This window comes from Salvelinus alpinus, chromosome 11 (genome assembly GCF_045679555.1).
Source record: "Salvelinus alpinus chromosome 11, SLU_Salpinus.1, whole genome shotgun sequence".
Taxonomy (NCBI): Eukaryota; Metazoa; Chordata; class Actinopteri; order Salmoniformes; family Salmonidae; genus Salvelinus; species Salvelinus alpinus.
Window position 1 is genome coordinate 17734838 of NC_092096.1, and position 14158 is coordinate 17748995.

Genomic DNA, 14158 nt, shown 5'->3' on the forward strand with positions numbered 1-14158 from the left:
GACCAGGTCTATATCTCAATGGGTTTGGTCCAGGTCTATATTTCAATGGGTTTGGGTCCAGGTCTATATTTCAATGGGTTTGGTCCAGGTCTATATCTCAATGGGTTTGGTCCAGGTCTATATTTCAATGGGTTTGGTCCAGGTCTATATCTCAATGGGTTTGGTCCAGGTCTATATTTCAATGGGTTTGGTCCAGGTCTATATCTCAATGGGTTTGGTTCAGGTCTATATCTCAATGGGTTTGGTCCAGGTCTATATCTCAATGGGTTTGGTCCAGGTCTATATTTCAATGGGTTTGGACCAGGTCTATATCTCACTGGGTTTGGTTCAGGTCTATATCTCAATGGGTTTGGTCCAGGTCTATATTTCAATGGGTTTGGACCAGGTCTATATCTCACTGGGTTTGGTTCAGGTCTATATCTCAATAGGTTTGATCCAGGTCTACAGTATATCTCAATGGGTTTGGTCCAGGTCTATATCTCAATGGGTTTGGTCCAGGTCTATATCTCAATGGGTTTGGTCCAGGTCTATATTTCAATGGGTTTGGACCAGGTCTATATCTCACTGGGTTTGGTTCAGGTCTATATCTCAATAGGTTTGATCCAGGTCTACAGTATATCTCAATGGGTTTGGTCCAGGTCTATATCTCAATGGGTTTGGTCCAGGTCTATATCTCAATGGGTTTGGTCCAGGTCTATATTTCAATGGGTTTGGTCCAGGTCTATATTTCAATGGGTTTGGTCCAGGTCTATATTTCAATGGGTTTGGTCCAGGTCTATATCTCAATGGGTTTTGGTTCAGGCTTGCGAATGTGTCTGATGTTGGTGCCGGGCTCGGAGGGTTTGAAGGGGGCCAGGGCTCCGTAGGGCTTGGGCAGGGGCAGGGTGTCCCCCAGGGGGATGTAGGCATTGGGTCGGGGCTCGGCCGTGGTGTACACCCCACTAGGGAGCTGGGACCTCTCCTCCTCCTCCACCAGCTGTAACAGAGGAGAGAATCCAGGTCCTCAACATAGTATACCATATACTGGTATTTAACTCATGGTATACTGTACAACTAAAAGAGTATCTAGAAATGTACTCGAGAGAATTGGGTTCAATGTCCTGAAAGTTGCAGATAGAAATACCATGAATAGAGCTGACAAGATTTCTCATTCTCTACATGTCAGAGAGGCACGTCTATTCTACATACAACTGTTCTATCTGATTGCCAGACAGTCAAAGTGTTAAATGCAGTGTTAACTTATCAGTGTAGAAGTACAAAAGTTCAGCATCAAGTTCAACATGTATGAATTCCTCCATTCATGATCCATAATTGAAAGTCCTGTGGTAGAGGGCCATGGAGGGAGACTGACCCTGTCTTTCTCCTGCTGGTCGGCCCGTCTGCGCTGCTCATCCCGGAGGATGTGTTGACACTCCAGCTCCAGGTCTTCAGAGGGGGGCAGGCCCTGGTCCAGGCGCCGGTGGCAGGTGTCCAGGAACAGCTCCCTCTCCTTCAGCTCCTGACAGGGGTGGGATCAACACAACATGGAATGTCAGGAAGAGGAAGATTATTAGGAGGATGTTTGTGATTGGGTAGATCGATGTAGGGGAAGAGGATGATGTCGTAAAAGCAGGACATCCTTAGACTTGATCTTAGCCTGGTCCCAGTTTGCTACAGGGATCTACAGTATAATTCTTAGACTTGATCTTAGCCTGGTCCCAGTTGGCTACAGAGATCTACAGTATAATTCTTAGACTTGACCTTAGCCTGGTCCCAGTTGGCTACAGGGATCTACAGTATAATTCTTAGACTTGACCTTAGCCTGGTCCCAGTTGGCTACAGAGATCTATAGTATAATTCTTAGACTTGACCTTAGCCTGGTCCCAGTTGGCTACAGAGATCTACAGTATAATCCTTAGACTTGACCTTAGCCTGGTCCCAGTTGGCTACAGGGATCTACAGTATAATTCTTAGACTTGATCTTAGCCTGGTCCCAGTTGGCTACAGGGATCTACAGTATAATTCTTAGACTTGACCTTAGCCTGGTCCTAGTTGGCTACAGGGATCTACAGTATAATTCTTAGACTTGACCTTAGCCTGGTCCCAGTTGGCTACAGAGATCTACAGTATAATTCTTAGACTTGACCTTAGCCTGGTCCTAGTTGGCTACAGGGATCTACAGTATGGGTCCACCAGACTAGGAAATGCTGGTTAATCTAACAGAGTCTCCTATTTACCTGCTGCAGGGTCATGGCGCTGGCTTGGCGCATCGACAACTCAGACACCACGGCCATCATCCTCCTGGTTGACTCCTTGATACGGCCCTGCAACTCATTCACCTGAGAGAGAGGAGAGAGGGGATTGGTTAACGCACAGACAGCCTGACAGACTGACAGATAGACAGCCAGACTGACGTGATATTTGAAAAGACAGAGTTTCTCTAGCCGGCGGGGTAGTTGGGAACATGTTCTACTAGCCTGGTCTGAACAGTACTAGTCTGGTCTGAACTTTCTCTAGCCGGCGGGGTAGTTGGGAACATGTTCTACTAGCCTGGTCTGAACTGTACTAGCCCCTTAATTTCCATCCCTGCCTCCAACACACAACATGTATATACTCAGACACACTCAGTCACCCAATAATGCACTCAAATGAATATCTAACATCCTCCAGATCAAACGAATATCTAACATCCTCCAGATCAAACTGATATCTAACATCCTCCAGATCAAACTGATATCTAACATCCTCCAGATCAAACTGATATCTAACATCCTCCAGATCAAACTGATATCTAACATCCTCCAGATCAAACTGATATCTAACATCCTCCAGATCAAACTGATATCTAACATCCTCCAAATCAAACTGATATCTAACATCCTCCAGATCAAACTGATATCTAACATCCTCCAGATCAAACTGATATCTAACATCCTCCAGATCAAACTGATATCTAACATCCTCCAGATCAAACTGATATCTAACATCCTCCAAATCAAACTGATATCTAACATCCTCCAGATCAAACTGATATCTAACATCCTCCAGATCAAACTGATATCTAACATCCTCCAGATCAAACTAACATCCTCCAGATCAAACTAATATCTAACATCCTCCAGATCAAACTGATATCTAACATCCTCCAGATCAAACTGATATCTAACATCCTCCAGATCAAACTAACATCCTCCAGATCAAACTGATATCTAACATCCTCCAGATCAAACTAATATCTAACATCCTCCAGATCAAACTGATATCTAACATCCTCCAGATCAAACTAATATCTAACATCCTCCAGATCAAACTGATATCTAACATCCTCCAGATCAAACTAACATCCTCCAGATCAAACTGATATCTAACATCCTCCAGATCAAACTGATAACTAACATCCTCCAGATCAAACTGATATCTAACATCCTCCAGATCAAACTAACATCCTCCAGATCAAACTGATAACTAACATCCTCCAGATCAAACTGATATCTAACATCCTCCAGATCAAACTGATATCTAACATCCTCCAGATCAAACTGATATCTAACATCCTCCAGATCAAACTAACATCCTCCAGATCAAACTGATATCTAACATCCTCCAGATCAAACTAACATCCTCCAGATCAAACTGATATCTAACATCCTCCAGATCAAACTAATATCTAACATCCTCCAGATCAAACTGATATCTAACATCCTCCAGATCAAACTGATATCTAACATCCTCCAGATCAAACTGATATCTAACATCCTCCAGATCAAACTGATATCTAACATCCTCCAAATCAAACTAACATCCTCCAGATCAAACTGATATCTAACATCCTCCAGATCAAACTGATATCTAACATCCTCCAGATCCCAGAGCCTCAGCTTGGCATGCTGGCTGATGGGGCCCAGTGAGGTTATCTAAGCGTGCTGAGAGGATTTGCCTCAGAGTGCACAGCAACTTTGTCTCATTGGCTGTGTGTGTGTAACATGACTCATTGGCTGTGTGTGTGTTAGGGAGCGTGTGTCTTTGTGAGGCTGTGTGTGTGTGTAACATGACTCATTGGCTGTGTGTGTGTTAGGGAGCGTGTGTCTTTGTGAGGCTGTGTGTGTGTAACATGGCTCATTAACTCATTGAGATAACTAACAGCCTTGGCCTGGTGGGCAGGTGATACTCCATCCAGGAGACACTGGGCTGGGCCCTGCAGGGAGCTGGGGTGAGAGGGGAGTCAGTCTGCTAGGCAGCACCAGGCACATGGAGACACCACGCTCCAAGATCCTCTACCCCCACTGTGAGTGTATGAATGGATGAGTTTGGCAGGAGATGCCTTCTTGCTTCCTGTGTGTGTCTGTGTGTGTGTGTGTGTGTGTGTGTGTGTGTGTGTCTGTGTGTGTGTACACCCTCTAGGCTGCCTCTTGTGTGTGTGTGTGTGTGTGTGTGTGTGTGTACACCCTCTAGGCTGCCTCTTGTGTGTGTGTGTGTGTGTGTGTGTGTGTACACCCTCTAGGCTGCCTCTTGTGTGTGTGTGTGTGTACACCCTCTAGGCAGCCTCCTGTGTGTGTGTGTGTGTGTGTGTGTGTGTGTGTGTGTGTGTGTGTGTGTGTGTGTGTGTGTGTGTGTGTGTGTGTGTGTGTGTGTGTGTGTGTGTGTGTGTGTGTGTGTGTGTACCTTCTTAGCTAGCTGCAGTGTGTCCTGCTTGCCGTTCTCGGCCTTAGCTCTGATTCGCTGAGAAAGCCGGGTCACCTGCTCAAACACCAAGTCCTTCTCCAGGAGCAGCTCTTCCCTCTCCGCCAAGCCAACCTCCAACTGAACACACACACACACATACACCCATTAACCCACATTAACATGAGACAGCTTCAACCTCAATCAATTATAACGAAGAGATATGATTAATTGGTGGCATTCTTGATTGATGACTTCACCTTCCCTCAAGAAAGAAAAGTGGCATAGTTTGTGTTCTTAGTCTCCTTCAGATAGACAGACCGTTTAGACTCAGACCAACCCACTGTTCTGAAATCTGCCTGCATGACTGTAAAGCAGCTTCACTACTGTAGGCTTTACCTGTTCTATCTTCTGGATGAGTTCAACTGGAGATGGGTCGTTCCCCTCCAGCTCTCTGGCCCTGTTCTCCTGTCCTGGATCCTCCAAGGCCTTCTCTAGTTCCAACATACGCTCCTTACACTCTGACAGCTACAGGACAGGAGAGGGAAGAGAGGAGACAGAAGAGAGGAGAAGAGAGAAGAGATGAGAGGAGAGAAGAGAGGAGAAGAGAGGAGAGAAGAGATGAGGAGAGAAGAGAGGAGAGAAGAAGAGAGGAGAGAAGAGATGAGAGGAGAAGAGAGGAGAGAAGAAGAGAGGAGAGGAGAAGAGAGGAGAAGAGGTGAGAGGAGAGAAGAGAGGAGAAGAGAGGAGAAGAGAGAAGAGAGGAGATGAGATAAGTCGACTTTTATTATCCATGAGGATATTCAGAGACCAGTGGAGGCCGCTGAGGGGAGGACGGCTCATAATAATGTCTGGAACGGAGCTAATGGAATGGCATCGAACACTTGGAAACCATGGAAACCATGTGTTTGATGTATTTGACACCATTCCACTGATTCCGGTCCAGTCATTACCACGAGCCTGTCCTCCCCAATTAAGGTGCCACCAACCTCCTGTGTCAGAGACCAACTCGACCTCACAATCATCTAAATAGTGTTGGGATGATGTGTCAGACAACACCATGATAGAAGTCGATATGGTTTGTTTCAGCATGACGAGCAGCTTAACAGATACACTAGGCTTCCTTTCCTGGTAACCATTATATCCTCAATTAGCATTCATAGGGTTTGTTTCTGCATGATTTGCAGGTTAATGTGAGTTGCAGGTTAATAATGTGTAGGTTTCCTATCCTGGTAACCATTATATCATTTCTCATTATTCACAGAATTACTGTAATTCAGCTGTTGACCCCAGAATGGAGATTTGGGATGTGCAGATCTTTCACACAGCCATGGTTTCTACACATGTCCGTGCATGGAGCTCCACGCCACGCCACGCCACGCCACGTCACGCCACGCCATGGTATGAATGAACCCGTCGGGAGACATATCACCTCCCTCTCCTTTTGCGTGTGTGATGCCCATTCTTTTCCAGTTGAAGCTTTCTAATGAAGCAGAGCTGATTGGGAGGAGAAGAGGTCAACAGACAGGAAGAGAAGCTCCTTCTCTTCTTCTCTTCTGCCTTTAATGAAGGAGAGATGATCCTAGCAGGTCTGTGACAGGACGAGCGTAGCTGCATGACTCCTGTTTAACACCATACACCTCACATGATCAACCTCATGGAGTCCAGTGGAAGTGAGCACGCTCAGAGACTCACAGTTCCTCTGTCTCCAGTGTCTTCGTGTGATGTGATGTAATGTGTACGTGTTCTAAGCAACATCCTCCATGTACTCTAACAACGGAATGAGATTTTGAAATGCCTCTGCTATTCATAATCAAACTCTGATGGACTAAAAGACGACTGTACTGTAGCCTGAGACCACCCTCAGAGAGAGAGACCGAGAGGAGAGAGAGACAGAGAAAAAGAGGGAGAGTGCGTGAGAGAACAAGAGAATGTGCGAGTGAGAGATTGGATCTGAGACCTACATTACATTAGAGGCAGATGATTTACTATGTGATTGAATCACTCTGCACACCACCCTCACATCAGTCACATCAGTCAGAGAGAGAGACAGAGCTGCATGCTGAGGCCCATACTGGAGGACGTCACTGTCTCACTTCCTGACTGGCTGACAGTGACTGACTGTCTGGTTGGCTAACTGTCTCACTGCCTGATTGACTGTCTGGTTGGCTAACTGTCTCACTGCCTGATTGACTGTCTGGTTGGTTAACTGTCTCAGTGCCTGACTGACTGTCTGGTTGGCTAACTGTCTCAATGCCTGACTGACTGTCTGGTTGGTTAACCGTCTCAGTGCCTGACTGTCTGGTTGGCTAACTGTCTCAATGCCTGACTGACTGTCTGGTTGGTTAACCGTCTCAGTGCCTGACTGTCTGGTTGGCTAACCGTCTCACTGCCTGACTGACTGTCTGGTTGGCCAACTGTCTCACTGCCTGTCTGACTGTCTCTGTACTGTAAAACCCCCATGCTCTCAGAGCACTGATAAACCAGGGCAGCTCTGTACTGTAAAACCCTTACCCCCTCAGAGCACTGATAAACCAGGGCAGCTCTGTACTGTAAAACCCCCACCCCCTCAGAGCACTGATAAACCAGGGCAGCTCTGTACTGTAAAACCCCCACGCTCTCAGAGCACTGATAAACCAGGGCAGCTCTGTACTGTAAAACCCCCACCCCCTCAGAGCACTGATAAACCAGGGCAGCTCTGTACTGTAAAACCCCCACCCCCTCAGAGCACTGATAAACCAGGGCAGCTCTGTACTGTAAAACCCCCACCCCCTCAGAGCACTGATAAACCAGGGCAGCTCTGTACTGTAAAACCCCCACCCCCTCAGAGCACTGATAAACCAGGGCAGCTCTGTACTGTAAAACCCCCACCCCCTCAGAGCACTGATAAACCAGGGCAGCCTGTACTGTAAAACCCCCACCCCCTCAGAGCACTGATAAACCAGGGCAGCTCTGTACTGTAAAACCCCCACCCCCTCAGAGCACTGATAAACCAGGGCAGCTCTGTACTGTAAAACCCCCACCCCCCCAGAGCACTGATAAACCAGGGCAGCGCTGTACTGTAAAACCCCCACCCCCCCAGAGCACTGATAAACCAGGGCAGCTCTGTACTGTAAAACCCCCACCCCCTCAGAGCACTGATAAACCAGGGCATCTCTGTACTGTAAAACCCCCACCCCCTCAGAGCACTGATAAACCAGGGCAGCTCTGTACTGTAAAACCCCCACCCCCTCAGAGCACTGATAAACCAGGGCAGCTCTGTACTGTAAAACCCCCACCCCCTCAGAGCACTGATAAACCAGGGCAGCTCTGTACTGTAAAACACCCACCCCCTCAGAGCACTGATAAACCAGGGCAGCTCTGTACTGTAAAACCCCCACCCCCTCAGAGCACTGATAAACCAGAGCATCGCTGTACTGTAAAACCCCCACCCCCTCAGAGCACTGATAAACCAGGGCAGCTCTGTACTGTAAAACACCCACCCCCTCAGAGCACTGATAAACCAGGGCAGCGCTGTACTGTAAAACCCCCACCCCCTCAGAGCACTGATAAACCAGGGCAGCTCTGTACTGTAAAACCCCCACCCCATCAGAGCACTGATAAACCAGGGCAGCTCTGTACTGTAAAACCCCCACCCCCTCAGAGCACTGATAAACCAGGGCAGCTCTGTACTGTAAAACCCCCACCCCCTCAGAGCACTGATAAACCAGAGCATCTCTGTACTGTAAAACCCCCACCCCCTCAGAGCACTGATAAACCAGGGCAGCTCTGTACTGTAAAACCCCCACCCCCTCAGAGCACTGATAAACCAGGGCAGCTCTGTACTGTAAAACCCCCACCCCCTCAGAGCACTGATAAACCAGGACAGCTCTGTACTGTAAAACCCCCACCCCCTCAGAGCACTGATAAACCAGGGCAGCTCTGTACTGTAAAACCCCCATGCTCTCAGAGCACTGATAAACCAGGGCAGCTCTGTACTGTAAAACCCCCACCCCCTCAGAGCACTGATAAACCAGGGCAGCTCTGTACTGTAAAACCCCCACCCCCTCAGAGCACTGATAAACCAGGGCAGCTCTGTACTGTAAAACCCCCACCCCCTCAGAGCACTGATAAACCAGGGCAGCTCTGTACTGTAAAACCCCCACCCCCTCAGAGCACTGATAAACCAGGGCAGCTCTGTACTGTAAAACCCCCACCCCCTCAGAGCACTGATAAACCAGGGCAGCTCTGTACTGTAAAACCCCCACCCCCTCAGAGCACTGATAAACCAGGGCAGCTCTGTACTGTAAAACCCCCACCCCCTCAGAGCACTGATAAACCAGGGCAGCTCTGTACTGTAAAACCCCCACCCCCCCAGAGCACTGATAAACCAGGGCAGCGCTGTACTGTAAAACCCCCACCCCCCCAGAGCACTGATAAACCAGGGCAGCTCTGTACTGTAAAACCCCCACCCCCTCAGAGCACTGATAAACCAGGGCATCTCTGTACTGTAAAACCCCCACCCCCTCAGAGCACTGATAAACCAGGGCAGCTCTGTACTGTAAAACCCCCACCCCCTCAGAGCACTGATAAACCAGGGCAGCTCTGTACTGTAAAACCCCCACCCCCTCAGAGCACTGATAAACCAGGGCAGCTCTGTACTGTAAAATCCTACCCCCTCAGAGCACTGATAAACCAGGGCAGCTCTGTACTGTAAAACCCCCACCCCCTCAGAGCACTGATAAACCAGAGCATCGCTGTACTGTAAAACCCCCACCCCCTCAGAGCACTGATAAACCAGGGCAGCTCTGTACTGTAAAACCCCCACCCCCTCAGAGCACTGATAAACCAGGGCAGCGCTGTACTGTAAAACCCCCACCCCCTCAGAGCACTGATAAACCAGGGCAGCTCTGTACTGTAAAACCCCCACCCCCTCAGAGCACTGATAAACCAGGGCAGCTCTGTACTGTAAAACCCCCACCCCCTCAGAGCACTGATAAACCAGGGCAGCGCTGTACTGTAAAACCCCCACCCCCTCAGAGCACTGATAAACCAGGGCAGCTCTGTACTGTAAAACCCCCACCCCCTCAGAGCACTGATAAACCAGGGCAGCTCTGTACTGTAAAACCCCCACCCCCTCAGAGCACTGATAAACCAGAGCATCTCTGTACTGTAAAACCCCCACCCCCTCAGAGCACTGCTAAACCAGGGCAGCTCTGTACTGTAAAACCCCCACCCCCTCAGAGCACTGATAAACCAGGGCAGCTCTGTACTGTAAAACCCCCACCCCCTCAGAGCACTGATAAACCAGGACAGCTCTGTACTGTAAAACCCCCACCCCCTCAGAGCACTGATAAACCAGGGCAGCTCTGTACTGTAAAACCCCCATGGTCTCAGAGCACTGATAAACCAGGGCAGCTCTGTACTGTAAAACCCCCACCCCCTCAGAGCACTGATAAACCAGGGCAGCTCTGTACTGTAAAACCCCCACCCCTCAGAGCACTGATAAACCAGGGCAGCTCTGTACTGTAAAACCCCCACGCCCTCAGAGCACTGATAAACCAGGGCAGCTCTGTACTGTAAAACCCCCACCCCCTCAGAGCACTGATAAACCAGGGCAGCTCTGTACTGTAAAACCCCCACCCCCTCAGAGCACTGATAAACCAGGGCATCTCTGTACTGTAAAAAAGTTGAATTGTTTATTTGGAAGCGATTAAAGGATGCTTCTGGCTTGGGTCAAGGAAAGCTATCCAGAGTGTATATTGAATTTCACACACAAACTTTAATATTTTATACTGTGTGATCTTAAGTGCATTCTAACAACACACATTCCTCTCTGAAGTGTAAACAGCCTGAGAATAAGAGACATCTGTTTCACAGTAATACATTGTTGTTTAATGTGATCACATCATGGTGGATTGTGAATGCTGTTTACTTCCTCTCTGCCAATACCACAATCCCCCTGACTGTCTAAATCACAGAGTCTCCCCCTGACTGTCTAAATCACACAGTCTCCCCCTGACTGTCTAAACCACACAGTCTCCCCCTGACTGTCTAAATCACACAGTCTCCCCCTGACTGTCTAAACCACACAGTCTCCCCCTGACTGTCTAAATCACACAGTCTCCGCCTGACTGTCTAAATCACACAGTCCCCCCCTGACAGTCTAAATCACAGTCTCCCCCTGACTGTCTAAATCACACAGTCCCCCCTGACTGTCTAAATCACACAGTCCCCCCCTGACTGTCTAAATCACACAGTCTCCCCCTGACTGTCTAAATCACACAGTCCCCCCCTGACTGTCTAAATCACACAGTCTCCCCCTGACTGTCTAAATCACACAGTCTCCGCCTGACTGTCTAAATCACACAGTCTCCCCCTGACTGTCTAAATCACACATTCTCCCCCTGACTGTCTAAATCACACAGTCTCCCCCTGACTGTCTAAATCACACAGTCTCCCCCTGACTGTCTAAATCACACAGTCTCCCCCTGACTGTCTAAATCACACAGTCTCCCCCTGACTGTCTAAATCACACAGTCTCCCCCTGACTGTCTAAATCACACAGTCTCCCCCTGACTGTCTAAAACACACATTCTCCCCCTGACTGTCTAAATCACACATTCTCCCCCTGACTGTCTAAATCACACAGTCTCCCCTGACTGTCTAAATCACACAGTCTCCCCCTGACTGTCTAAATCACACAGTCTCCCCCTGACTGTCTAAATAACACAGTCCCCCCCTGACAGTCTAAATCACACAGTCTCCCCCTGACTGTCTAAATCACACAGTCTCCCCCTGACTGTCTAAATCACACAGTCTCCCCCTGACTGTCTAAATCACACAGTCCCCCCCTGACAGTCTAAATCACACAGTCTCCCCCTGACTGTCTAAATCACACAGTCTCCCCCCGACTGTCTAAACCACACAGTCTCCCCCCGACTGTCTAAATCACACAGTCTCCCCCCGACTGTCTAAACCACACAGTCTCCCCCTGACTGTCTAAATCACACAGTCTCCCCCCGACTGTCTAAACCACACAGTCTCCCCCTGACTGTCTAAATCACACAGTATCCCCCTGACTGTCTAAATCACACAGTCTCCGCCTGACTGTCTAAATCACACAGTCTCCCCCTGACTGTCTAAATCACACATTCTCCCCCTGACTGTCTAAATCACACAGTCCCCCCCTGACTGTCTAAATCACACAGTCCCCCCCTGACAGTCTAAATCACACAGTCTCCCCCTGACTGTCTAAATCACACAGTCTCCCCCTGACTGTCTAAATCACACAGTCTCCCCCTGACTGTCTAAATCACACAGTCCCCCCCTGACAGTCTAAATCACACAGTCTCCCCCTGACTGTCTAAATCACACAGTCTCCCCCCGACTGTCTAAACCACACAGTCTCCCCCCGACTGTCTAAATCACACAGTCTCCCCCCGACTGTCTAAACCACACAGTCTCCCCCTGACTGTCTAAATCACACAGTCTCCCCCCGACTGTCTAAAACACACAGTCTCCCCTGACTGTCTAAATCACACAGTCTCCCCTGACTGTCTAAATCACACAGTCTCCCCTGACTGTCTAAATCACACAGTCTCCCCCTGACTGTCTAAATCACACAGTCTCCCCCTGACTGTCTAAATCACACAGTCCCCCCCTGACTGTCTAAATCACACAGTCTCCCCCCGACTGTCTAAATCACACAGTCCCCCCCTGACTGTCTAAATCACACAGTCCCCCCCTGACTGTCTAAATCACACAGTCCCCCCCTGACTGTCTAAATCACACAGTCCCCCCCTGACTGTCTAAATCACACAGTCCCCCCCTGACTGTCTAAATCACACAGTCTCCCCTGACTGTCTAAATCACACAGTCTCCCCTGACTGTCTAAATCACATAGCCAACAGCACGGCTGAGGAACAGAGGGGACAGAGGGGTGGATGGATAGATGGATGAATGGCTTGACTGATTTATGGATGGAAGGTAACAGAATAGGACAAAACTATGGTAGAATTTCCCACTGTCAGAAAGCAGCTGAGCAGTGATTGGAGAGTTGAGGAGTCTGTCCCAAGTCCACCCATTCTCTCCAGTGGGCACTGAGAGGCCTGTGAGACTTGGGGCCATAAGAAGCCATTGCCCCTTAGTTATTGGGGCCAGGTTACAGAATCCAGACAGAGACATTGGGGCCATCAGGGGACATCCACTGCCTGTTGGTCATTATGGACGGATTCCAGTAAAGAGCAGTGGGCCAACGACACCCCAACTCAGGCCTCAACCTTTGCTCCGGCCCCGTCTCCAATGCTGGCCTGTCTGGCTTGTAGACAGAGAGAAGAATGTCTCTATAAAAGTGCCAGGTTATGGAAAGACAAAGGTCACCTATTCAGCTGAGGAACAACCGAGGCATGGAATCCTAGAACAGTTCTGAATTCATTCACCCTTAGTAAAAAGCTAACTACAGTAACTAAGAGCAATGGGTGACGTCAGGAAATTAAAGCTCAAATGCCACCTGTCTGATGAGGCAACAGAGGTTGTCTCTCTCAGACTTAGCCTTTGTGACAGTGTTTGGGTTATATGATCGGTTACATTGGCACTGTAGCTAATGAGCCTCCTCTCTAAAACAGTGGTATTCAAAGTCAGGGTTGCAACCCCTAGTGGGGTCATGGTGGAACTGCAGTGGGGTTGCCCCCCCTCCCCCAAAAAATATAATATATAAGTCTGCTGAGTCTGCAGACGTGTTGCTGTGCGTTTTGCTGCCAACTTTACTTTACTTTGCTAGCTGACAACTTTACGTTTTTTTGTTTTGTTTTTAATTACCGTTTATATTTTTAGTTTTTCCATCGCAACTTTTTTCCCTCATTCAACTTTTTCACTCCGGACGCTTTATCTGGACATGGTTCGTCAACACCTTCAACAGCCGAAGCTAAGTACTAACATTAACATGATGTCTTTTAATTGCAGTCGCTGTACTCATAATATACAGGAGAACGATCGCCTTACGGCGAGAATAGCTGTGCTACAAGCCCAGCTTCAGACGCAATCGTTAGGCAAGGGTAATTTCAGTGTAGGAAAGGAAGAAACAGCGTCTGTGCCACCAGTAAGTACAGATAGTAACGTTAGTATAAATCCCCCCGCACAGTCCCCGCAGCCGGACAACTTTCTCATGGCTTCTGGAGGGAAATGCTGTTGGAATGCTCAACCGGTGTCGCTCATTCAGCCGACAGAAACTTTCAACCGGTTCTCCCCATTATGTAGCGAGTCGGAGTCTGAGTCTGAGTTTTCTCTTGTCTCTACTCCTCCCGTTACGGGGTCTGAGACGCCGAAGGCTCCCACCATTAGCTCTGACAAATTGAAAACCCTAGTCATTGGCGACTCCATTACCCGCAGTATTAGACTTAAAGCGAATCACCCAGCGATCATACACTGTTTACCAGGGGGCAGGGCTACCGACGTTAAGGCTAATCTAAAGATGGTGCTGGCTAAAGCTAAATCTGGCGAGTGTAGAGAGTATAGAGATATTGTTATCCACGTCGGCACC

At 48.6% G+C, this 14158-nt stretch overlaps 1 protein-coding gene across 1 annotated transcript in view; it reads right to left on the reverse strand.

Moving 5' to 3' along the window:
• Positions 1-225: 225 nt before the first annotated feature.
• The window catches only part of ccdc146 (coiled-coil domain containing 146), an 87783-nt gene continuing 73850 nt past the window's right edge, over positions 226-14158 (reverse strand). The window contains exons 17-21 of the mRNA XM_071331890.1: positions 5038-5166; positions 4642-4779; positions 2217-2318; positions 1352-1498; positions 226-976 (exon numbers count right to left, since the gene is read on the reverse strand). Coding sequence (XP_071187991.1) covers positions 776-976; positions 1352-1498; positions 2217-2318; positions 4642-4779; positions 5038-5166 — 717 coding nt within the window. The 3' untranslated portion in view covers positions 226-775. The remainder of the gene's footprint in view (positions 977-1351; positions 1499-2216; positions 2319-4641; positions 4780-5037; positions 5167-14158) is intronic.